Below are 27998 nucleotides of genomic sequence, written 5' to 3'. Positions count from 1 at the left end.
TTTTATTTTTAAATCTCTTTAACCTCATTTTCAAAGTTTTTCATTTAAGGTACTAGAAGTAGGACATGAAATTTTTAAAATATCAATTCCAATTCTGGCGAAATCACTTATTTGTTTCATGTTTTTAGGAAAAAGATATATATAACTTCTCTGAGCTTCACTTCCCTCTTTAAAAGGCAAGTATAATTATCCCTGCCCAATCTACCACAGATGACTATAGTGAAAATCAATTACACCTAATATTTAAAGCTTAACAGATACAAGGTTCTTTGCTAGGAACTGAAGATACAGGCACTATCTTTACACTCAAAGAATTCAGAATCTAGTTGTGAGACAAGTAAACCAGTAATTATAATTTAACATAATGAGTGCTATAACAATGTTATGTACAGATTCCTGTGAGATACACTGAAATGGTTGAGGAAAAAATGCAGGTGTTATATTTAGAAATGACCCATAAACATGAAAAGACTCTTAAGCCTCACCAGTAAAAAGGGAAATTCAAACTAAAACAATGTATGACTCTTTTAACCTCTCAGATTAGCAAGACCTCTCAGACTCTAACTCATCTTCTAGGAATCTATCAGAAAAGAATTTTCACACGAGCCTGCAAGAATACTTACACAAAGACAGTGTTTGCAGCATTATTTAAAATAGCCTAAACCTGAGAAAATCTCATCATTGAATAAATTCTGACACATTGACTTGAGGCAAAACTATTCAGATATTAAAAAGAATGAAGTTAGATGAACCTACTGATATGAAAGGATATGCTGAAATATGGTAAAAATGTATGTAGTTGCATTGTAACATGGTTCCATGTAATGGCAGGAAGTGGTGGGTTACCCACACATAAAAGTATGTCTGCATGTGTTTGTATGTTGAGATAAAAAATTCTGGATAGAATTATTGATAATATTCATTGCTGGAAGATGATAACAGAGGATGACTTTATGTGATCTTTTCCCTTTTTTCCCTATATAAATGTCTCTATTGTTTTGCTTGGTCCTTTGAGATATATATATCATTATTTTTTCAAAAGAATTTAAGAGGGGGCTTCCCTGGTGGCGCAGTGGTTGAGAATCTGCCTGCTAATGCAGGGAACACAGGTTCAAGCCCTGGTCTGGGAGGATCCCACATGCCGCGGAGCAACTAGGCCCATGAGCCCCAACTACTGAGCCTGCGCGTCTGGAGCCTGTGCTCCACAACAAGAGAGGCCGCGATAGTGAGAGGCCCGTGCACCGCGATGAAGAGTGGCCCCCGCTTGCCACAACTAGAGAAAGCCCTCACACAGAAACGAAGACCCAACACAGCAAAAATAAATTAATTAATTAAAAGCTTGAAAAAATTCAAAAAAAAAGAATTTAAGAAACTGCAATACTTCAAGAATGGACTATAGAAATCACAAACTATGTCAAAATGAATTAATTTCATAAAACATTTTTAAAATGTTTTAAAAATGAGCATTATCAATGTAACAAACTACCTCCACTCCCTGCTCCGACACTGAATTATCAAATGATTTCTTACCTTCTCATAGACATAAACTTCACTTTTAAGTCAGACAAAGAAAGACAAATATCATGATATCATTTACATATGGAATCAAAAATATGATACAAATGAACTTATCTACAAGACAGAAATAGACTCACAGAGATAGAAAACAAACTTATGGTTCCCAAAGGGGAAAGGGGGGGATAAATTAGGAATTTAGCATTAACAGATACGCACTACTATATATAAAATAAACAACAAGGACCTATTGTATAGCACAGGGAACTATACTCAACATCTTGTAATAACCTATAATGGAAAAGAATTTGAAAAAGAATATATATATATACACACACACACATATTATACAACTGAATAACTATGCTGAACCACTGTAAATCAACTATACTTCAATTTAAAACATTTTTAAATTAAAACAAAAAGAAAGAAACTTCACTTAAAACCTCCAAAAGAGGAATTGTATCAACGAAGATGGTAGAGTAAGGTATACCAAAAGTCTGTCCCTCCATAAAAGCAACACAAAAGCTGGCAAAAACTGTCAAAAATCAACTTTTTCAGAACTCTAGAAACTAACCAAAAGCCTGCAACAAACACGGGAACACGTAATAAAAATAAAGTAAAATTCTAAAAAAAATTTTAAACAGCTCAATCTCAGTAGGAACAGTGAACTTTGTGGTATTTTTATTTACCCATGTTACATCCCCTGGCCCCCAGGCTCAGCAGTGGTACCAAATAGCCCTTATCCCCAGTATGACCTGTACTTCTTGATAAACTGTCACTTGACATCTCTGTATTCCTAAAAGATATAAATATTTGTAGGATCTCAATGTCAAGTCAGTGGAAGAGCTCTGGTGCTTCTTGGTCTCATATGCATGGTTGAAAAATTAACAGCCATGACTGCCAGATTTATTAACAAATAATAAATTTATGAACTTAAAAAAAGAAATTGTGGTTGTTCGTTCTGACCTGTCTGGTGGCTACCTGGAGGACCAACTCAAAGAACCTGCTTTCTCTCTCCTAATTCAGAACTCTCCCAATACTAAAACAACTACCCAGGAGCATTTGTAGAAAACATTTACAGGCAAATGTACTGCAATAGTCCTTGCTGCCTGGAATAATAGATAGACAAGGGGGAAAAAAAGAGACTAACCAAAATCTTAGAAAGGCTGGGAAATTATGCTTTCAGGAATAAAAACACTGAAAAGCTCAGACACCTTCCTGGGAATACGGAAGGCCACACACATGCTAAGAAGCACTGTGCACTTGCAGAGAAAAGACAAGAGAAAGGCCTTAAGCTCTCACTTCTGGCTGACTTTCAGGGTATGCACAACAAGAAAAGGTGGCAGAGTTGAAAACTGCCTGGTTGAGCTCTGAAGACATTCCTTAGAAGAAACCATGGAGGCCACATGGCAGTGGGATGAAATATTCAAAGTTCTGAAAGAAAGAACTGTCAATTAATAATTGTAATTCCAGGGCTTCCCCGGTGGCACAGTGGTTAAGAATCCACCTGCCAATGCAGGAGACACAGGTTCGAGCCCTGGTCCAGGAAGATCCCACATTCCGTGCAGCAACTAAGCCCATGCGTCACAACTACTGAGCCTGCGCTCTAGAGCCCATGAACCACAACTACTGAAGCCCATATGCCACAACTACTGAAGCCAGTGCACCTAGAGCCCGTGCTCTGCAGCAAGAAAAGCCACCACAACGAGAAGCCGGTGCACCGCAACGAAGTGTAGCCCCAGCTCGCCACAGCTAGAGAAAGGCCACGCACAGCAACGAAGACCCAATGCAGCCAAACATAAATAAATAAATAAATAAATGAATGAATGAATGAATAAATAAATTTATTTTAAAAATAATAATTATTATAATTCCGACTTAACTATTCTTCAAAAATAAAGTAGAAATCTCCCAAGAAAGGAAAGTCCAGGATCAAAAGGCTTCACTTGTGAATTCTACCAACATTTAAAGAAGAAAAAAATACCAATACTCTTCAACTTTTTTGCAAAAAAGAACAGAAGGGAATCCTTCCCAATTTCTTCTATAACATCAGTATTACCCAGGTACCAAAGCCAGACAAAAACAACACAAGAAAACTACACATCGATATCCCTTGTGAACATAAATGCAAAATCCTCAGTAAAATACCAGTAAATGAAATTTGGAAGAAGATTAAAAGCATTGTACACCATGACAACTGAAATTTATCCCAGAAATAAAAGAATGGTTCAAGAACTCAATGCAATACATCATATTTATAGAAAGAAGAGGGGAGAAAACATGTCCATATCAACTGACACAGAAAAAGTACTTGACAAAATCCAATACTCTTTCATAATATAAAACACTCAACACACTAAAGAGAACTTCCTCAATATGATATAGGACATTTATGAAAAACACACAACTAACATCATACTTAGTGGTGAAAGGCTGAAAGCTTTCTCTCCAAGATCAGGAAGAAGTTAAGTATTTTTCTCTTGCCATTCTATTCAACATTGCAGTAAAGGTTCTAGCCACGAAACCAGGCAAAAAAAATTTTTAAGGCATTCAGATTGTAGAAAAAGAAGTAAAACTATCACTACTCACAGATGACATGATCTCATACCTTGAAAACTATAAACACACACACACACACACACACACACACACACCCCCAATGAATGGAGCTAAAAACAAGTTCAACTAAGTTCCAAGATACAAGGTAACTACATGGAAATCAGTTTTATACCCATATACACTTAAAATGAACAATCTGACAAGGAAATTAAGAAAACTATTCCATCTATAATAGCAACAAAAAGAATAAAATACTTAGGAATAAGTATTTCACCAAAGAAGTGTAAGACTTTTACATTGAAAACTACAAAGCACTGTTGAAAGAAATTAAAGAAGGGATTAAATAAATGGAAAGACATCCCATGTTTATTGATTGGAAAATTTAATACTGTTAAGATGACAGTACTCTCCAAATTCAGCTATAGGTTCAATACAATCCCTATCAAAATCCCATCTATTTTGAATAAATGATTAAACTAATCCTAAACTAATTAAATTCATATGGATTTACAAGGAATCTTGAATAGTCAAAACAATCCTGAAAAAGAAAAACAAAGTTGGAAGACTCATGCTTCCCAATTTCAAAACTTACTACAAAGGTACAGCAATCAAATACACATATAAATATAAATCAGTGCACTAGAGCTGAGAGTCTAGAAATAAACCCATACATCTATGGTCAATGGACTTCTGACAAATGGTCAAGGCCAATAAGTGGGGAATGAACAGTCTTTTTAACAAATGGTTTTAGAACAACTGCATATTGAAATACAAAAGAATGAACTTAGACCCCTACCTCACACCATATACCAAAATTAACTCAAAATTGGTCAAAAAGCTAAAACCATAAAATCTTAGAAGGAAACATAAGTGTAGTCTTCACAACCTTGGATTAAGGAACAATTTCTTAAATATGATACCAAAAACAAAAGCAACAAAAGGAAAAACAGATAAATGGGACTTCATCAAAATTTAAAAACTTTTGTGTATCAAAGGAAACTATCCAGAAAGTGAAAACACAACACACAAAATGACAAAAAACATCTGCAAATCATATATCTACGAAGGGTCTAGTGCCTAGAATATGCAAAGAATTCCCACAACTCAACAGCAAAAAGATATACAGCCCAATTAAAAATGCACATAAACAGTCATTTCTCCAAAGAATTTACACAAATGGCCAATAAGCACTTAAAAGAATGCTCAACATCATTAGGGAAATGAAAAGCAATACCACAAAGAGATACCACTTCACACCCACTAAGATAGACATAATAGGAGAAGAAAGAGAAAAAAAAAAAGCAGAAAATAATGAGTCTTGGCAAGGATGGGGAGAAATTGGAACCTTCATACATTGGAAGTAGACGTATACAACAGTACAACCACTGTGTGTAACAATTTGGCAGTTCATCAAAAAGGTAAATATAGCAATTATATTCTTAGGTATATACCCAAGAGAACTGAAAATGTTGTTCATACTGGAGCTCATATATGCATGTTCAAAGCAGCATTATTTTTATTAGCCAAAAAGTAGAAACAACCCAAACTTGCAACTGATAAATGCATAAACAGAATGTGGTATATCACTATAAAGTAGTTATTTTTTGGCCATAAAAAGTAATGAAGTACTGATACATGCCACAACATGGAGAAACCTTGAAAACACGCTAAGTAAAAGAAGCTAAACAGAAAATGCCACATATTGTATGTGGCATTCTCCATCCAGAATCACAGATAGAGTCAGGGTTTTCTTTCTGGAGTTTTGAAAATACTCTGGAGTTAGATGGTGATGATGACTGCACAACAATGTGAATATACTAAAAACCAATGAATCGTACAGTTTAAAATAATTATAATAGTAAATTTATGCTATTTTATCTCAATTAAAATTTAAAACCTCCCTGAAGTATTCAGAACTCTGTTCCGAGGAACACTGGTCCAAGCAACTAACGACTGCCCTTTCTCACTCGAAAATAACAAAATAAAAACAAAACCCTGGGATCACCTGTCTCTCTTAATTAGCATGCCTCATAATTTAAATATACAGTTACACATTAACACATCTACCACCCTGTCCATACAGCTCTCAAATATTTAATAGCAATATGTGGCTCTACCTAGATTTACCGTTCAATCCACAAGCCTGGTCACATTTTGCCACAAAATCAAAGGATTGTAATAAATAGACAAGGAAATAAATATGCACTGAAGGGACTTCCCTGGCGGTCCAGTGGGTAAGACTCCACGCTTCCACTCAGGGGGCATGGGTTTGATCCCTGGTCGGGGAACTAAGATCCTACATGCTATGCAGTGGGGCCAAAAATCTTTTTTTAAATCTTTTTAAATAAATTTTTTAAATGCACTGAATAGAAGATTCCTTAAACCAAGCAGGTAAGATAATAGAGATCAAATGAGGCAGGAGAAAAAACAATACAATCTAATTCATAAATTTATATTTCATTATCATTACTGGTTCCTTTTGCTTTTCTAACATTGTGGCCATTCTTTACGTCACTTTGTCTTTTATTACAGGTTTAAAAATTGAGTGGTGGTTCTCTTTCTACTATGTTCTCAAATTTCTGTTCAAAATTCTTGATCAAAACAAAAACAAAAGCACAACAGTTTACCAGTAGTGATACTAAGTAAACAGAACAGACATTGGAAACCTACAATATAAAAATGTATAATTAATCTAGCCACTTTATCTTTAGCCAGATATTCCTTGGTGTTTAGGAAGTCCTATGGTGTAGTAAGAGCCATGTTCTTGTAACTACAGCAATAATTACTTATAAGGCAAAATTACAGTCAGGATTCTTTTCACAAGTGGGTCTTTACTTATTTCATAAAAACTTCAGCTACTGTATATGGTACTCTTTCAAGCCATCAAATGTCACATAAAATGATTCCCAAATGGATAACACAGACTTGAATAAAAACTTAAACATATGCAAATTCAAAAAGATTAATTTATTCTACATTTTAATACTGCCCAAGAGTAGGGGACAGTTCTCTCCTTCAGGTTCAATTTAATTTAACATCAAAGGAAATAACTCACTTTACAAAAGCCAGAATTCAACAATAAACAAGTAAATTATAGCATACACGTATGGCATGCTTTTGTGGTTTGTTTTATTTTCCAGCTATAACTGACTGCAAATAAAAGTACATTTTATTATACTTCTGTTTAATATTCCAGTAGCATTTGAACTAAAATAAACCATTTATAAATGATTTGGCAATAGATGGTAAATTATAGAATGTACCTGCTAGTATAACAATATCAATGAAGAGCGGTTTTTTCCTCTTTTGTTTTTGTCAATGCTGAGATATTTCCAACAGGTTAACTAGTATAGAAAATAATAAACACCTATGTATCCATTTCATCAAACCATACCATCATACTGTATTTGCCTCAGAAATTTTTTATCAATAGCTTTTACAACTTTAAGCTATTTGGGGGGCTCATTAAAAAGTCAATGAAAATAAACAATAAAAGTAAAATTTTCCTTGTGATTTATACCACTACAAATTTATTTAAACTCAGCTTAAAATAAAACAGCTCAATAAAATTCATACTAAAATTATCTAACAACTTCTGGACTTACCTCATGTTTTTGAAGTATCACTAAACCTACATTTTAACAATTAAGTTGGTGAAAATAAAATAATTTATTTAACAAATGCCTATTTCATATATCCAGAAGTCCTAGTCTGAACATATGTTCATATTACAGAATAGGTTTAAAAAACTATCAATTCAAACATTACTCTCTAGGGAAAAATAAATCCTAATGTAACTAGCAGGATAAACAACTCATTAAAACTCAACTTGGAAAAACTCCAGGATAAATTTAAGGAAATAGAAACAAGTAGGTCTTGATTGTGTAGTAACAAAGACTGAAAATGAATATGCCCTAATTAACAAACACTTTAAAAGATTCTGTCTGTTCCATTTGCTGACAAATTACAATACGGAGCTGACAAAAGCTTTGGACCAATCTGGCACTGCTATAAAAAAAATTCTTCTTTTGAAATTTTAAATAAAAAACATGGAAGTCATTCTTATTCCTCAATGCAAAGGAACTAACTTAAACAATCCATTCACACTCACAGCAGTACTATAAAATTTTTGCCATACATACACTTCAGGAACAACCATCCATTCTTTTAAAATCAACACACCTCACAGCAACTGAAAGAATATCCTCAGCAACAGCTGGATCTAAAGATTTATACAGAGTCCCCAAATGCAAGGTCTGAATGTACAAATTGGTTCCAAAAATGTATTTTTGTTATTACTCATATCCTGTACAGTAAAATAAGATTAGATCACTTTTTCCAAAATAAAATGAGTACAAAACTCACTAACTCAACTGAGAAATGAAAGCAGTTTAAAAAACTAAGAAATGTGTATTTAGTTCTGCACACAACGACTCTTCAACTTATGCAATATATCAATACTCGTGGAAGGGGAAAAAAATTTTTGACCTAAATCGTAGGTAAAATGAAAGGTTAAAGCTCCTCTTTCCTCCTCCTGATCCCACTCCACTCCCCACAGATAACCACTTTTTATGAATTCAGCATACATACCTACAGACCTCTATTGATCTTATGTATTCATAGATACACTTATAATTTTAATGGAGATATATATATTTAAAAGTCTACAGCCTGCTTTTTTTTTTTTTTTTTTTTTTTTAGCGGTACGCGGGCCTCCCACTGCTGTGGCCTCTCCCGTTGTGGAGCACAGGCTCCGGACACGCAGGCTCAGCGGCCATGGCTCAGGGGCCCAGCCACTCTGCGGCATGTGGGATCTTCCCGGACCGGGGCACGAACGAACCCGTGTCCTCTGCATCGGCAGGCAGACTCTCAACCACTGCGCCACCAGGGAAGCCCTACAGCCTGCTTTTTATGACTAAGCAATATGTCCTAGTGATCAAGATCTTTGTACATCAGTACATATTCTTCCACGTTGGTCTCTTTAATGCATGCTTCACATTTTGCTGTCTGAATCAAGATTTACATTCATAGGCAGTGTATCAGTGTATTGTTTTCTCAACATCCCTACAAGTATTAACTGTTATATTTATTTAATTACAATAATTTTAGCATTTGCAAATAGCTGTAAAATACAAATTATATCCTGCTGTGTTGAGACTTGAAAATATTTTATCATTTTTCAAATTTCTGAAGTAAATATTTGAACTTAAATATTAGATAACAAATGGACAGAAAAAATGAGAAGTAAAATTTGTCTATCACTAAAATAAAAATATAATGAATGCCTTGATTATTATAATATATAAAGTTCAAAATCTTACAATGAACTACAGGTGGTAGCAAACAAACTAAATAAAAAAGGAGGAAAATGTTATCTCTTCATTAATCTCATCATCTCCCAGACAAGTTATTCAATATAGACAGTTCGTCTACTTAAGTAAAAATGTTTACTCAGGAAAAGAGAGAGAGAGGAAGTGTGTTCATGCAATATATCTTATATATGTAATTAAAAACATTCAAATATTACCTTGAGAATTCTGATTAGAGAAATCACTAAAATTTTAGTTCAATTTCAGTAATTAATTAAAGTCATTGGTTTTTGCTTTGGCCAAGGGCACATTTTACATATATTATGTATGTAAAAAGAAGAAAAACTTGGTTATCAAAAGAGCATACAATCTAAAATCTAATCAATCAGACCACCAAAAAGCACAAAAATAGCTGAAAAAATTAGCAAGTGCATGTCAATAAGTATTTACTTGTGCTTTCCATAGTTTCAAGGTTTTGAAGATAAATGTCCTCCACAAAAAAAGAGATGGTCCTTACTGAACTTAATGTAAAAAGAATGGAAAAAGCTATTAAATAATCACAAAAAACAGTGTAAAAATCACCTCTATGAAAACTACAGTGAAAAATAGGAAAAATAGCCCATTAAAGAAAATATTAGGGGGGCTTTCCTGGTGGCATAGTGGTTAAGAATCCGTCTGCCAATGCAGGGGATATGGGTTCGAGCCCTGGTCCAGGAAGTTCCCACATGCCACAGAGCAACTAAGCCCGTGCGCCACAACTACTGAGCCTGCCCTCTAGAGCCTACGAGCCACAACTACTGAGCCCACGTGCCACAAATATTGAAGCCTGCGTGCCTAGAGCCCAGGCTCTGCAACAAGAGAAGCCACCCACAATGAGAAGCCCATGCACCGCAACCAAGAGTAGGCCCCGCTCGCCGCAACTAGAGAGAGCCCGCACGCAGCAACGAAGACACAACACAACCAAAAATAAAAATAAATAAAATAAATTTTTTTAAAAAAGAATATATTAGGAAGATGTGATCTAGTCAGAGAAAATATCAATTGGACCAATATCTGAGGAGTAAGTAAAAATTATTTAGGCTATTGATTACTGAGACAATATGGTGAAAGACTTGGTTGAAAAAGAAACAATGAAAAAGGCAAGGAGGTAGGAGGGGATAGAGAGGAAGATACTCAGATGAATCTAGACAGCCAAGAAGGGGCTAGACCATGGAGGACATCACTGAAAGTTTTAAAGATCTTAATCTTTACCACAAAAGCTATGAGAAGCAAAGTACTTTAGGCAGGAGAAGGACATAATTAGGGAAAGCAAAGACCTATCTTACTCATAATGGGACTCCAAGGCCTATGACACAACAATTCTCACATGATAGTTACCAAAAAGTTATTTTTAAAACAAACAAATGTCTAATTAACCAGTTGAAACTTAAAAAGTGCTAAGTATTAACAAATTCATCTAGGAAACTGGAAATATTTTTTAAAGTTATAAATCATAATAAAGAATACAATCAAACCTATTATCAAGAACTTGCTAATAGCTACCAACATGCTATTAATGGCTCCAATACCAACACTAAACTAGACCTCTGGAACAACTGAAACAAGTGATTTCATCTTTCTCGATCCACAGTATCATCTTCCCTAATCCTCCATTTCCATATCTATAAAAGAGATAATAATACATGACTTGTTTATTCCAAAGGTTGGTTGTGAGATTCAAATAAATCACTGTATGTAGTGGAATAAGTACAAAATGCTACACAAGAGTATTACAATGCTGTTCTTAGAGATTTTCTTCTTCTACTAACTATGCACTGTATGATCTTTTGAGCACAGGGACCTCCAATGATTATTTGTTCCTATATTTCAAGTTAGTATATTAAAAGAGATTAAATCATCAAACACAGGAAAGAAATTCAGAGGCAATTATTAAAAACAAAAACAACACTTAGCCTAAATTTAGTGATTTCTAACCAAGAGATTTCTCTTTTAATAAATACACTGTATACTAACAACTTAGAATTCTTTTGAATATACTCAAGTTTCAGCCCCAAAAAAATAATGAAACACAGATGTATTTAAAAGATATTGTCACTAATATAAGATGTTGTCATATTATATACTGACATCGAGACAGTACAAAATGTCTCCCACTGTTGTACATAGGTAAAACCAAATACTGAGAAAAGGCTACTATTAATATTATTCTTCTCATAGAAAGAGATGTAAGTCTTATAGTCATATTCTACGGTGCCGAAATTTAAATTTAAAGGCAATAATCTAAGAAGGAATTATAAATGTTCATTTGGCTACCACTAAACAATTTTACTAAGTTTAAAACTTTTAACAAGGGAAATAGATGGATCATAATTACCTATACAACTTTATACCCAACTGATCATAAAATTGCATGTTGAAAATACCAAATTTTCCAAAAGCAAAATCGAAGGAAACCTGTTCTCATTGGACCAACACTTTCCAGTTGTTAACATATGTTGCATGCTCTTTGTGCCCTTGCTAAAAGAATCAAAGGGAAAAATCTAACTAGTACAAAGATAAGTGCTATTTACTTGTAGCTGTGTTCTTCATGTCTTTTTTTTTTTTTTTTTTTTAATCTCTGAATGTAATTTCAACACTGTGTAGCAGGGAGCAATCCTTGTGAAATAACTTAGGCAAGAATATTAGTAAACAATCATCAGGCTGTTAGCAGACAAGGTACACATAAGATTGTCTTAAAGGCCCAATCCTACTTCCTAACAAACTCCCCAGACTAGAGGCAGATTTGGGGCTCCTGGGCACTGGCCCAGATCAAGTGCTGGCACTTGACCGTGGAGGTGAGGGCCCTTCCCCCTGGCTCCCTCTCGGCACTGTCCCCACATTCCTTTCTATGCCAATCAAACCCTTGCATTCTTCCATAAGACCAGAAAACAGAAACCCTTTGTCCTTAAGCTGAACAAACATTTTGATAGGAAGCCCTTAATTATTCATAAAGTCTTGGTATTTAGCCTTGCACTGACCTAGACATTAGAAGACCACCAGTGCCCTCTACTCACGCAGAAAATAAGACCTAGATGAGTCTCACAGAAAAACGACGGGCTCTCCACTCAGAAACCTTAGTTCGAATTTTTAAAGCTAGGAATTCATAGTTTAGTTCTTGGCGTCTGCATAACCTTGCATGTTTAGCGCTGGTTTGTTCACAGCTTGTTGGCAGGTGTCGCTTTTCTGCATTAAAAATGTTGCTCATCAAGTCATTTACCATTTTAAAGGAAAGCGTAGAAGAAGCTTCTGGTACTGCCATCAGAAACTCTCTGTTGAAGTTGCTCTTGGTTGAAATATTTTTTTAAAACCTGTGACCTCCCACAGTCGACTCTCTCCTCATAGGTGACTCCTCCCGCAGCTCCTGGCTTCTACTGCAAAAAGACGCTCTACTGAGTTGACGTCCACCATCCATTTAGGCCTCGCATGTGGGGTTCCTTTTAGAAGGACTCAGCTCTAGCTCAGTTCTGCAGGGGCCATGACTGACTCTTGAAAAACAAGCACCTCTGGTCGCCCGTGGTAGATGAATGACTCATTCCTACTGCAGACTTCTGCAGACTTCGTGTTTCTCTTTTTATACGAGCAGCTCCAGTCAGACTTTGACTTTTAGAAGTTGTTTACATATGAGACATACATAGTTGTTGTGGCCACCCAACTTCAAGGGACACATGTCAAGCTCTCCAAGGGTTTTGTTTGTTTGTTTTGTTTTGTTTTTAAGAAATTTTTATGGCAGCCGTGGCAAGAAATCTCCGTGCTCTCCATTGGCTGCTTGAGTCCCACAGCTCAGATGCCAGGTGCCAGAGTGCTGCAATGCACCACACAGACAGGCTTCTTCGGCTTCAAACATTCCTGCAGGAATGCAGGGCAAAAGATGCATCCGCAGGGCAACTAGCTAACAAGCTGCCAGCCAATCATGCCCTGGTCAGCCTACAACAAGGGAATCGAGATAGGCCATTACCTTTATCTTGAGCCAACTGCCCTCACCAAAAGCTGACAAACTCCAGGGAGAGGAAAAGGAACTGAATGCAAGAGAGAAATTTTGGGGGTGATAGAAATGTTCCATATCTTGATTTTGATGATGGCTACATGACTACATACATCTGTCAAAAATCACTGAATTGTTGTCACATAAAATTGTTGAACTTTGTTGTATTTAAATTATAGTCTAATTTTAAAATGAAAATGTTACTGAAAACACTGGTATAATTAATATTATAAACCATTAAAGAGAACTTTATAAACCACATTCTACACAGCTCCAAAGTACTATGAAAGCTTGCTACAGTTATATGGTATTTTCAGGTGTAACAAGATCCCTAAGCATTTTTGTAATTTTTAAAACTACTCACAGGGAGTTTACGAGAATAAAATAAGAATACTTTGAGAAATAAATTAAGTATTAAAAATTAAGTATTCACCTTCAAATATTATTCCTCCAAAAAAATAGTTAAAAGAAAAAACATAGTGAAACTAAAAAGAAACTAACATCTAGAAATAGAAACTCCAAGAGCACTCATATATCTGAATGTTTGCATTTATCAGAGAGAATAAAAACGTAAGATATTCAAAAATGGTTCATTTAACTTATATTTCTCTTTAGATGCTAGAATCTATAAGAATAGTTGCTTTAGAATATTAGAGCTTCGCTTATTTAAAAAAAAGTAAAGATGAACAAAAAAAGGAAACTGAGTTTGGGTAGTTTGCCTACCTTTTCTTCCTTAAACATTAATATGATTGACTACACCTGTTCTTTTTTGCTGTCCTCTTCAAAAGATAAGTTAACAGATTTTAAAATATTTATTAAATTAATTAAATTCTAATTTGGTTCATTTTAATTAACATTTATTGAAAGTCAACTATATGCTAGGTCCTGGGGCATAAATGCAGATGTGAAAAATAAAAATAGTCAAGATGCAAAAATCATAAAGTGCTATAATGACAAGACTAGGCATTTTCAAAGTGAGTTAATTTACCACAGATTAAAAAAAAAAAAAAAAAAGGACCTACTACCAGCTATTCATCTCCCTGAGAAAGACAGACAAGTCTGATACAGATTAAATTCTATATTTATGAGTTTTAATACCAATAATCACAGAGCAAGAAGGAGTCCAAACACCAACCCCACCTCTATAATTTCTCAAAAATTATGGCAAATGTTTATGTCTACTTGAGATTGAAGAAGGGGCTAATGACACAAAAGGATATTCTTAGAACACCACAGTTAACAGCAGCAACTGTAACAAGGTTTTAAAACCCCTCATCCAACTCTGTAATTTAAATATCTCTGGATAACAGTAAGGACAGTTATTTGTAAGCCTCAATACATTTTACCTGGGTAAAGAAAGCAACATAGAGATGTAGCATAAAAGACAAGTTAGTTGCTGACAATGCTGTGTCAAGAATGATCTTCAAAAACATTATGGTAAGTGAAAAAAGCCAGAAACAGGATACCACATTTTGTATGATTCTATTTACATGACAGAAAAGATAAATATATGGAGAAAGAAAGAAGATTAGTGATGACCTAGGGCTGGAGATGGGGATTAAATGTAAATGGGTTAAGAGGGATCTTATTGGAGGGATGAAAATGTTCTAAAACTGATTTATGTTAACAGTTGCACCACTTGGTAAAGTCACTAGAAATCACTACACTCTACACGTGAAAAGGGTGAATTTTACATTATATAAAGTATGCCTCAATAAAACTGTAACATAAATACAAGTTAGCAAAGCTATTCCTATAAAATGATGTCTAAGGATGCGATCTTAATGCCAACTTGCAATACACTCTCTCATCAATGGTGGAAGGAACTGCTAATCTTGGGTCTGGATTCAAATAAACCTAAAATTGAATTCTAGCTTAACTATTTATAGATGTATTAGTATTCAGAAGCTAAGACAAAGATATGCATAAAATGTATATAATAGTATGTCTCTCATAACGTTACTATGAAGATTAAAGAGATAATGCATATAAGACTTAGCACTGCTTCTGGCACACATATGCTATTAATATTAAATCTATATTATTAAAATTCTCACAAATTTCTCACAGACACATAAGGCGAAAAATAACTGTTCATGAGTTTTTCAAATATAAATTATATGCAAATTAGAAATACAAGTATTTCTCAATGAATACAGAAAGTAACTATCAGCATGAGCTGTGATGATGAAGTAATGATATTCTGAAAGTCCTGCCAGAAAAATTAATCTCAGTAATTTGTAGTCAAAGAATATATCTTCACATGAACATATTTATCTTAATACAATAAATAAAGCTTTTAATTAGAAGGACTTTATGGATTTTTGAGATGTATTCACACTAAACATTATAATGTAGAAGAGTGGATGTTAAGAGTATAAAGCAAGGATACAATTTAAAAATATGTGCATTTTATAAATAGGTCTTAAAGGCCTTAATATAAGTTAACCTCCATAAATACTGGAGACTGTGTACATGTTAAAATAACTGCTGAGAAATCAATTTTTTAGAAAAGCTTATAGAAAGCTGGAAAATAAAAAAACAGTATGTTTAATTTATTAATTCAACTAGTTTTCACTTATCTGTAGGAACCTATATTTCAGTTCCAATCACTGTTTGCTTTAATACTAATTAGATGGTTTTCACTTCAAACATAAATCATTAATAAAATTTAACAGAAAAATATTGAATAATGTTAAAATATTATGCAGTTAAAAACTATGTAAGCATCTCCTTCCAAGGCCCAAAACAGCAAAAAGGACAATTTTATAATTAGATTTTAAAAGACAATATACACTGCTTCTTAAAGCAGTTTTTCTCTCCTTAAAATTCCTTTAATTTATTGTGTATTCTCTGCTGACATGAGGGCAGGTATCTTGCCTATTTTATTTATTGGTGCATCTCTAGCCAGGCCCTGCAGAGTGTATGGCATGCAGTGGGCATTCATCACCTATCTGTGGAATAGACCTGAATGAATAATAAAGAACAAGCTCAAGTATGCAAAAAGGCAGACAAACATAGTGGAAAACCTCCCTGGAGTTTCAAAAAAAAACTGTAACGGATTAGGGAACACTGTTCAAAAATTGAAGAAAATATGCATCCTGTCTATTCTGGTCAGCCTTCCCTGCTTTAATCAACATGATGAAGACACAAAAGAAGAATTAAGCATTTTAAAAAAGACAGTAGAAGACAAAAACAGTATGAGCAAAACAAAAAAAGATTCTAAGAAATATTCAAAGAAATGCTTGATTTATAATGAAAAAATGGCTACATTAACAAAATAGGGCAAGTCACACAACACAGAATCCCATAAGATGGAAGATTAAGTTACATTAAGTACAGAGCATCCAGCATGAGTCCACTGTTGTATGCCTGACCTGAGATTACAGTTCATATAAAAATACAGCACCTTAGTAAACAATATAAGTAAGACCTAACCATTTGCTACAAAGGGAGCTATTACAGTAAAAAAGAAAAAAAATTCAGCAAGTTATCCAAATCAAAAAAGAAAACTGTAATGAGAACAGTTTGCACTATGAACTGTCCAAATCAAATTTACCATATGATGTAATGGAGAAATTGATCAGATGGGCTATTTTCATTGTGATCATGTTTAACCATCTCTAACGTATAGGCTAATGAGATAAAATAAAGCACGCATATTTTGTTTCCTTTAAGGCTGTAAAATTTGGACTTACCCCACACTTAGGGTCTCACAAGATAGGACATTCTTGTGTGCTCAATCTAAAATTTCAGATGGGCAAAAAAATGTATTTTCTAAGGAAATTCAAAGATGACATACAAAATGAATGCATGAATTGAGTCAAAGACAAATGAAGACTGCTGTATGTCTCACTTTCAAACTTCCCTAAGCTTCTTTAAAAGATCTGTAAATTTTTAAGAACTGTACAGCTATTTGATTGGAATAGATGCCATTCACATATTTCGATAAGTTTGAATCTTACTTTGATGAAGAAATATTTGATTCGCCTCTCTTTCATTCACTTGATTCACCTATCTTTGAAACAGAAACCTGTATCTGCAATGTATGTCCATTTCAAGAGGATGTGACAGAGCAAAAAAGCAAACAATGCTGGATTTTTCAGAAACTAACATATGAATCCCAGTCTATCCTGAAATGTTTAGCTATGTGACTATACACAGATAAGTGTTCATATCTGCTTGTATTTGTTAAAACATATTCTCTATCATCAGATTGTTAAACTCAATGTTAATATCTATCACTAGAGAAATAATTTGTAATCAGAGTATGTGCCTTGGCTGAACTGATTTACCATTTGATAATACTTCAAAGAGCTATATTTCAATATTCTCTTTGATTTCAAATTGAATAGCAATGAGCACTAGGCCTATGATAGTATTTTTTTTAATAAATAATACTCACGAAAATAATTTTGGATTCCTTTAGCACTACCTATTTTTTTAAAAAGTTTCCATAATTAATACATCTTATTGCTAATAAAAAAGGTGATGAAGCAAATATGCATATGGATTTCAAAACATGACATATATATATGTCCACCCAGAATGGGAACCATGAGGTATTTATAAATTCATGTTAAAAACAGGTACTAAGAACCCAACCTTCCTACTATTTCTAAAACCTTCTATGTCCTCCTAACCTATTCCGAATAAAAGAAAGTAATGAGGTGAATGGTCATTTGATTTAATTGTTCACTTGTTTCATTTGTTTTAATTTTTGTTTTATTTTGCAGTACTGAACTTGTCTATAACCTAAAGACTTATAAATTCCATATGTCAAGCACTACATCTACCTTTTGCAGAGCTTAACAGATATATAACTTTAAAACATGAGAAGAAAATTAAGCAGAAAAAGATCTCCCTATACCACAAAAAGTTACAAAATCATTTTGTAGAAAAACAATCTATTATAAGTAAGCCATCTCACAAACAGTAAGAGCAAAAAATACTGTGAAGATAAACTTGTAAACAACCCAAAGAATTCTAACAAATTCATCTCTTTCTTCTCTTCCCCAAATTAAGTAGACCTATTCCAAATAAACACATTACCACGTTTTACTTGCTTAAGCTATACCAATTCTTAAGAAAAACTGTGTCAAATCTAAAAGTTAACATTTCAAACAAAAAGTAAATGATATAAAGGAGATAAACTCAGCTTCTGGCTTTGGAGTTAAAGTAGACAGACTTAACATTGAAAAGCAATGCAGTCCCACAGAATTGGATGAAAAATTTACAAAATCACATATATATAATAGGGGATTAATATACAGAATATATAAGGAACACCTTCAAATCAACAATAAAAACAATCCAATTTAAACATGGGCAAAGGACTTAAATATATGTTTCTCCAAAGATGATTATAAATGGCAATAAGCACTTGAAAAGATGGCGGAAGTAGGGGGTTGGGTGAAACAGGTAAAAGGGATTGAGAGGTACAAGCTTCCAGTCATAAAATAAATAAGTCATGGGGATATATATACAGTATAAGGTATATAATCAATAATAATGTAAAAACTTTGTATGGTAACATGGTCACTAGACCTACCATGATCATTTCATAATTTATTTAAATGCTGAATCACTATGTTGTGCATCTGAAACTAACATACTACTGTATGCAAACTATACTTCAAAAGAAACCAATAATCATTAGAGAAATGCAAATGAAAACCACAATGAGATATAATTCTATATTCAATAGGATGGCTATCATCAAAAAATGGAAAATAAGAGTTGGTAAGGAAGTGGAAAACCTGGAACCCTTGTGCACTGTTGATGGGAATGACGGTATAGTCACTGTGAAAAACAGAATAGCAATTTCTCAAAAAATTAAACAGAATTATCATATGATTCAGCAATTCTACTTCTAGGTATATACCCAAAAGAACTGAAAGAAGGGACTCGAACAGATTATTTGTACATGCATGTTCACAGCAGCATTATTCACAATAGCTAAAAGGTAGCAATAACCCAAATGTCCACTGATGCATAAATAAACAAAATGTGGTATTTACATACAATGAAATATTCAAACTTAAAAACGAATGAAAGGAAGGAAAGGAGGGGGGAAGGGGGAGGGGAAGACATTTTGATATATTCTATAGCATGGATGAATCTTGAAACTTTATACTAAATGAAATATGCCAAATACAAAAGAACAAATATTCAATGATTCCATTTACATGTGGCATCTAAAATAGTCAAATTCATAGGGACAGAAAGTAAAATAGTAGTTACCAGGAGCTGAAGGAAAGGAGGAATGGGAGTTATTGTTTTAATGGGTACAGAATATAAAATTTCTGGATAGTGGTAATATGAATAGTGGTAACAGCAGCACAACAACGTGAATGTACGTAATACCACAGAACTTACACTTAAAAATGGTTAAAATGGTAAATTTTACCATGATAAAAATTAAAACAATAATAATTTTTAAAGCGGTGTGATACAGCTGAAGGAGCCCTGAATCAAGAAAATGAAAATCAAATCGAGGTACTGATATTAACTGTGTGCTCTTAACTAAGTAACTTGACCTCTCTGGGATTCAGTTTTTTCATCTTTGAAATGAGAAGATTGTAATAGATGATGTCGGTGTCTCTTTTCAGTTCAAAACATTCCATGAAATCATATTCCAGACGCCAGAAGAACCAAAGCTGAAAATCAGGCTGCTGCCACTCAAGTGGAGATAAGAGAACTAACATCTCAGTTAAATTTTACCAGTTTTAAGACATTCTGCTACAGAGAATGTGAATCTGAGTCACAAAAGCAGACAGATGAAAATAAACACACAGCTTTGGAAACAAGGGAATTAAAAAGATCTATCTTCAGGAACATTAAAAACACCCAACTCTATGTTCCTAAGGCCTCAAACTGGGCAGTTAAGCAAACACCATTTTCAGTCCTGTTGGGTGGGTTACTTATTCTCTGTTTGCTAATAAATATTATGGGCATTTTTTTTATACTTGAAGGGCCCAGCTTCCATTAAAGCTAAAAGTATTTACTCTGGTGTTACAGCAGAAAAATGGCTGCTTCAGTTTCCATTTCAGGGAGGCAAAAGGATCACCTCTCCCTATCAATACCATGAACCTACTAGCACCAAATCCTGTATTTCCCATTTAACACTGAACTCAAACACAGATTCCACAGAAGCATCTTCCTCCCACAAATAAACTGTTCAATAACTTCACTAGTCAAAACCAAGCTATCTGGCACTGTGCTAAGTAAGGAATGGATACTTAGATGGATCCCTTAATCTTGTAAAGAAATACGTGTTTTCCCACATTCCTATGAGTATGAAAATGGCTCATGACATAAATAAGCAATAATTATGAAAAAGAAGAAACATGAAACAGATTTTCATTCAATATGAGAAAGAGCTTTAGAGCTGCCCAACAATGAATCTGGCTGCCTCAGAAAGTAGCTAACTCCCTTTGAATAAAATGTTCAAGCCTTGGATAGATGACCATAAATCAAAGCTATGTCATAAAGTCTCAGAAATTGAGATAATACCTAAGATTCCACCTAACTCTAATAAACTTCAATTCTACGAGATTAGCAGCATAGTAATATCTATATACTATTAATTGCTACTAGGAGAATTCAGACTTACTAGCCGTACTATCATAACTAGCCTCTCTACACATGGAAATTCATATTTACTATAAGGCAAGAAAGTATATTGAGCTTTTCAAAGATGATTAACAAAAGATAATTTATATCTTCACTCCTTTCGGGTAAGGAAGGGATCAAGGACTTTGGAATCAAATAACCCTCCATGAGAATCCTTGTCCAGCCACTATGTGACTTTGGACAAGTTATGTAACCTCTCTGAGTTTTTTTAGTTTTATAAGAGGGAATATCACCTAACCTCACAGGGTTGTTATGAAAATTTTGTTAAACTAAGTGCCTAACACTGTATAAAAAAGTACAGTATTCTCTTTCAAATCCTACCCATTCTTTAATAACCTGCTTGAAAGTTACCTTCTCCATTTTCTCCATGACTTTCTAAGCCAAAGTAATTTTTCTCTGAACTTCCAAAATTTATTTATAAATAAGATCACATTTTTGAACCCTCAATTATAGGAGAAAGTGAACTTGAAACTATATTATGGTTGTAGTTTAACAGCCTGATCAGAAAGTAATGCGACTAATGAATATCTGATTAACTGGTTTAACTATTTTTAAGTGTTCATATTAAAAAGTGTAGACATCCTTATTTGTGTACAAGTCCAGGCCCAAAGTAGTCTTCCAAATTCCTCCCCCACTGTATCCCTTCACAGATCTAAATGGACTAACCCTGACTTTGTCCAGACAATATTGTCACCTAGAAGCCTCTACACCCTAACCAGCCTCTGAATACCTGGGTATCTAACTGATTCAGCCATTAAAGCCCAATTCCAATGCCACTTCTCTGAAGCCATTCCTGAGGTCCTAGAGAAATTCTCTAATTTTTTTAAACTAACAAGAAAGACATTCTGCTTAAGCCTCAATTTTGCAATTTAATGACAACTGTTTTCATCTGTGTCTGTGTCCTCCCCTACTAGACTGTAAGTCTTCCTGGTGAGGGGATATCTTTTACCCTCACTGCATTCTACTTTATTCTTTCCCCAATCCCAACACTTAGCAAAGTGCCCATCAAGACACAGAAAAATGAAAAATATTTAATGACATCTAATATCCCCTAATACAACTGAAGCATCTTAAGGGAAAGAAAAAATGGCAAAGGAATAAAAAAAGAAATTGACACAAACTTCAGGCACCTATTTTTAAATTAAAACTGCAGATCAAGAATGTGTAAATCGTCAATGTTCATGCAATATAACATTGTATAGTGACAAAGGCAAACTATCTAAAAACTACATTACACAGTATAGACGAATCTGACAAATTATTTTAAGTGACAGAACCAGTCAAAAAAGGAATATATGTTGTATGATTCCATTTATATTAAATCTAAGAATATATGCTATTAGATACCAGGATAATGATTAACACTAGAGGAGGATGAAAGAGAGAGGCTTTTGGGATGCTGATAATATTCTGTTTCTTGATCTTGCAGCTGGTTACCAAGCATTCAGTTCAGTTATGAAACATCATAATATACATACTTTTCTATAAGATATTAATATTTAAATCAGAAATTTTGAAAGAGTTGAAATGTTTATCATTTCTCTGTTTTGAAAAAAATGTTAAGGCCAAGAATATATCTAAAAGCCTAAAAGCATTATCACTGTAGAAATTTATAATATTAACTATGGACAGTAGACCAATGCTTAATGCTGCTAGCAAAAACAATGCTATCATACTTTATTGTCCTTTAACCAACCATTTACTGCCCTTTTTTAAACATCTCATACCAAAAAAAGAGTCAAGTTAAAATTTAAATTAATTGCTCAAGATTTATGTCATTAATTATTATTTGTCACTGCTTTTCTCACCACACCCTACACGTTTCAGTCCTGTTCGAAGGAACTAAAACAGCTAAAGTTAACCTGATATAAAAAAATGAAAAAAAGTTTTTTGAAAAGTTTATTTTTTTATGTTTGAAAACTATGTAATATAGAATGACAGATACAATGTAACCAAAATATTTTGAAAAAAATAAAATCTAAGAAACTGGAGTTTTGTAATAGCTTGCTCATTCAGGTTAAAATATATTAACATGAACATTTAAATGGGAGAGAAATAACTTTTTTTAAATGTTACTTAAGCCACACATTTTAAAAATTACCAAACCTGATTAAATTAAATATTATTTGTTTGCAGCTTCACATATAATATCTCAATTTAGAAATATTTTAAAACAAAAATTATACACTATTTTGCTGATTTAAGTAAAATCTAGATTTTCATTACTAACTCAAACGTACCAACTAAAAAATTTTCAATGTGCTATAAAATGCCTTTGTTTCAAATGCTGTGGCCTGTAGTAAATATGCTCTTCTCATTACAGCATGAAATATAAACACAGCTTCATAAATGTGCTTTAAGAAACTCTGAAATGTGAATTTTAAAAGTCCAAATGAAACAGCTTGTATAATTTGAGGAAGGGAGAGACCATGAATGGGGACAGAGCTGACATAATCCTCACTCACTGCAACAGTTAAATAGAATTCTCAGTTCTCATATGATTTCTATTTAATTCAAGTATTATATGATGTATTTTATCTGGTATTTTATTCATTTCATTTAACTAAGATACATCTCAATTTATTGAGTTTTGTACTGATTACTTTCAATTTAGAGCTGCTAAGAATAATTATAGTTTACTTTGTATTTGCTAAGGAAAACAATTTAAAGAAACTATTTCAAAACAACATACTTCTGTAAAGCATAGCAAAAATACCACTGAAATAATGTAGAAGTGGTCTTCACTACAAAAAAAGAAAATCACATCCAAATAAATATTAGCATTCTGTGATCTCATGCTTTTAGTATTTAATTGGAATATTTTCATTTAGATGTCAGCAGATATATTTTAAACCAAATTTGGCAATATTTAGAGTAAGCCTTACACATCCTTGACATAAGTCTTACCTATTTAAATATTCAACTTTTTTCATAAAAAGGCTATAATTCACTTTGGAAATTTTGGCTGTTTTATTTTTAAAAAGAACTTAACTGTTTCCCACGGTGAACTGCATTGTATCTAATAAACTTTTAGGGTCATGAGTGATAAATAAATCAACAGATACAAATATCTATTAAAGTTGATATTGACTTATCAACTGGTAAGTCATGGTATTTTGTAATAGATCAGAATATAATACTTGGCTCAAATGCAACATGTAAACAATAATAAAAAGTTGAAAAGTGAATCTCTACACAGCATAAGTGCCATATGAGGACTATGGATGACTAAGGACAAAGTTAAACTTATCAAGAGAAATTAAGAATAAAGTAATTTAACAGTGATTTCACTTTATAGAAGAACTGGTTCCAAGACTGAATTAACTTCAAGTTCTATATTTTTTTAATTTTCTGAATCAACAGGCAAATTTCTTTGAAAATGTTAGCATTTACTTCACAAATTTCATTTTAAAAGTTATATATTATTAAAGGAACTATATTTTTAACAAAATGAAGTACTTTAGATAAAGAAGTCAAATCTATTTTCTGAAAGTTATGTTGCTTTTCATAAATAACTAATGAAAATACATCCTACAAAAATAAGCTTAATACTAATTAGGAGGAAAAAGCAAAGATGTATTCCCAATAATTGAAATGATCCAAATTTTAAAATACAGAAATATTTCACTAGAATATAATTTCATTTATTTAAATCTTATTTCATACACTTAAACAATTATTTCTTTAATATTAAAAACACTGCTTTCAACTAAAAGAAAAAGGTATGATTAGTAACTATTGACTCTCTTTTTATAAATCTCTTTTAATTCAGGAAGAATGACCTCCAAATAAAGGAATCCAATACTAAATGAAAGTAAGGGCTAAAATCAGTTTCTGCCCAAATGCAGAGTGACTGTAAACAGACATGTCAAATATACTAAATCTATGTCATGGATATACTTTACTCAGTGGTTAGGAATACACATGAAATTGTTACTTAGTTGAAAAATACTTTGGCCTTGATATTATTTGCAACTTATTAAAAAATCTTTGTAACCTCTCAAAAAAGAAAAAGAAAAAAAAAAATAAAGTACTTGCCCTGGAGTTCCTATACAATGTGAAAAAGCAACATTTTACTATAGCTGCGATATGGATTGATAGTTATTACCCCAACAACAGTTATCACCACCACAAATACTATAACCTAATAGATTTCAGATATTTAAAAGAGATTTTTAACATCTCAGTAAAAAAATACATGAAGTATTAACTTCACATATTTTTCTAAGGTTTTATATAAAACTAACACACTGGCATAAGACAGATACGATTGGGTTTTTTCCCCTCCTAAGATAATAAGTGAAAATTACCATAAACCATACTTTAACACAATACTTACCAGCACGTGGACAGTTTCAGAAGTTTACCATAAAGAGCAGTGCTGAAAGAGGGAATAATCGGTACAGGTATGCAGTAAGATCCCCTACAATCCAAAGAGGTCAGTCCTGCCTGGAAACCAAATATCTGCAACAAAAAGAAAAGATCCAAATGTTCACAGAGACAAAGTTTTAGTAAGCACAGGATGAAATACGTCAGTTTCAATTTGCTCTACAACAGCTGCACACTAAATATGTTCTGATGTCTTTTTCCACTTCCCAAACATCAACATTTTCTTCTATTAAATCTGACATTAACTAAGTCAGAATTAAGAAATTTAAATACACAATATTTCTTTCATATCCCTGCAAGATTACTCTTCTTTTGACCAATTTTAGGTTTCACATTTTATTTCTATACATAACTCTCATTTAGCATTTTATTGTCTGCTACAATGCACATATTCTCTGTTAAACTGACTACATTGTGCACATCACAGATACTGTTAATAAATCATTGTTATATCATTTTATTCCTAAAAGAATATTAACTACAACAAAAACAATCTTAGAAAGTATTTTGCCTTCAACTTACAGTATGCACACACAAAAAGGATATCCAAACATATCCTAAATAATGTTACATCTTTTCCCTTTCTTTTGTGAAAATAATGGTAGGGCTGAGGTTTTTCACCTCAGGTAATTTGGTACATGGCATAAATTACTCTTTATAAGTTTATTCTTAAAACTAGCATGTCACACTCAAAAATTTTATAAGCATTCCCTGAAATTCCTGAAAACTACATTTGCCTTAATAGGAAGAATCAATGTAACATCACATTTTACACGAAACGTTTCAGAGAACTGAATATATTTCTTCTTCCATTATTTTCAATAAAGTAAATGTCTCAAACAGGAAACACTGACACACAGAGATACAAAACAAAGAGTTACTGTTTTCCAACAACATGCAAAAGCCGTTTAACCCCAACATTTGTTTCATTATTATTTTTTATTCCTTGGGTTTATAAAGCACTAACTTTCTTATCTCTAGGATTAATATTAGCTGCTAAATTCTACAGTGAAACATGTTTAAAATATACCTCAGTAACTAATTTCCAATACAAAATACTTTCATTTAATGAACATAAACTAATGATCAATTTCTTAGAAAGTAATATTAAACTGCTTCCAAACAGTTTCAAAAAGCTATTCTGCTCCTACCATTCATCAAACTGACAATGTCAAATCTTTTCCTGTAAAGTCGGTTTTCAGTGAACGAAGTAACATTTTGGAAAATGAACATTAGAATTTTGTACTTTCAAAGAAAAACTGCATTTCAAAGGGCCTACCTACTTAATTACTATCAAGAAAAATGAAAGTGATATACCTATTGATTACTATAAATCCCACTATTAACCAAGATGCAAGAAATAAAGAACTGAGAAGAAAAAGAAAAAAGCATGTTTCTAATACTTAATTGATCAGCCTTAAAAATTAAGTTATGCCACATTTATATTCTTTGAAGACTTGCTCTAAGCAACACTATATGCAAAGAACTTCTGGGCACTGTACAATTTCAGCATTTCATATTTCCTCTGAAAGGGCCAATATTTAAAAGTTTCTGAAATTTGCAATTATTAATACCACTTAATACAAAGCATGATTATTCAAACGATGCCCAACCTCCAAATATTTCTAGAATATGAATCAGGGTAATACTTTATCAAACTAGATTATCTGTGTTCAACTAAGAACTCTCTCGAGTCACCTTCTAATACTCTATAAATGTCCCAACAGTATAATCACAGACACTATCATTAATGTACTCAGATGGAAACTGGATGTTGAGGAGATCCCCTGCTGGTTGTCTGCAGAACTGCAAGGGACTTTGGGGAAGGTCCTGCATATTATTCTGTAATTTTTTTAAGTTTTTACTAAATGTACATGTTGTCCAGAGATGACTCCAGAGAACATTCAAGCAAGTATAAATTACAGTGAAATCAAAAATAATTATTTCAAAATAACCATCAAAAATAATTATTTCAAAATAACCAATTTCAACTCTCTCTTTTAAATCACAGCAGTAAGACACACAGATTTACAATACCTATATAACCGAATAACTTGTCAACAACCCTTGACCAAGATTACAAATACTTTATCTAGAAAAAGGAAAACCAGCACAGTATGAATTGAGGTTGTTTTCACCAGGATTGTTCATATATTCAGAAATAGAATAAAAATACTTATTAACAACACTGCAAACCAACAGTTTGAGGCATCAAGAATGTATGAAGCAGTAAGCGCAACTACTAATAGAAGTTTTAGCTGAAGGAAATGCCAACTTGACTAAGATGACTTACACATGACATTAAATGGAAAGTTAAATATGCAGTGCCACCTTTTAAAGAATCCAATAAGAAAACAATTTAACTAAATCACCTCATTTTACATATGGGAAAAATAAAGTCTAAAAAGGATAAAGGACTTCTTCATAATTACCTATTGCTGGAACAGCAATATGATGTTTCATCTGATTTAGCTCATCTATTAGCTCACAATTTCACTCTGCCTTGCTTCCTCTCTCTATTCCCTGCTTCCCCTCTCCAAAAAAATATGGCTGATTCACCACTTACT

General features: G+C 33.1%; 1 protein-coding gene across 5 annotated transcripts in view; it reads right to left on the bottom strand.

The window, feature by feature from the left end:
- The window catches only part of VPS13B (vacuolar protein sorting 13 homolog B), a 778894-nt gene that overhangs the window by 653755 nt on the left and 97141 nt on the right, over positions 1–27998 (bottom strand). For all 5 annotated transcript variants that reach the window (XM_027131500.1, XM_027131499.1, XM_027131497.1 and 2 more), the window contains one exon: positions 25382–25506. In XM_027131500.1, coding sequence (XP_026987301.1) covers positions 25382–25506 — 125 coding nt within the window. The remainder of the gene's footprint in view (positions 1–25381; positions 25507–27998) is intronic.

Source organism: Aethalodelphis obliquidens, unplaced genomic scaffold (assembly GCF_003676395.1).
Source record: "Aethalodelphis obliquidens isolate GAN/ISIS:26980383/991018 unplaced genomic scaffold, ASM367639v1 scaffold39, whole genome shotgun sequence".
Classification (NCBI taxonomy): domain Eukaryota; kingdom Metazoa; phylum Chordata; class Mammalia; order Artiodactyla; family Delphinidae; genus Aethalodelphis; species Aethalodelphis obliquidens.
Note: the sequence above shows the minus strand (reverse complement) of the source record. Positions and strands in the feature narration are given on the sequence as shown.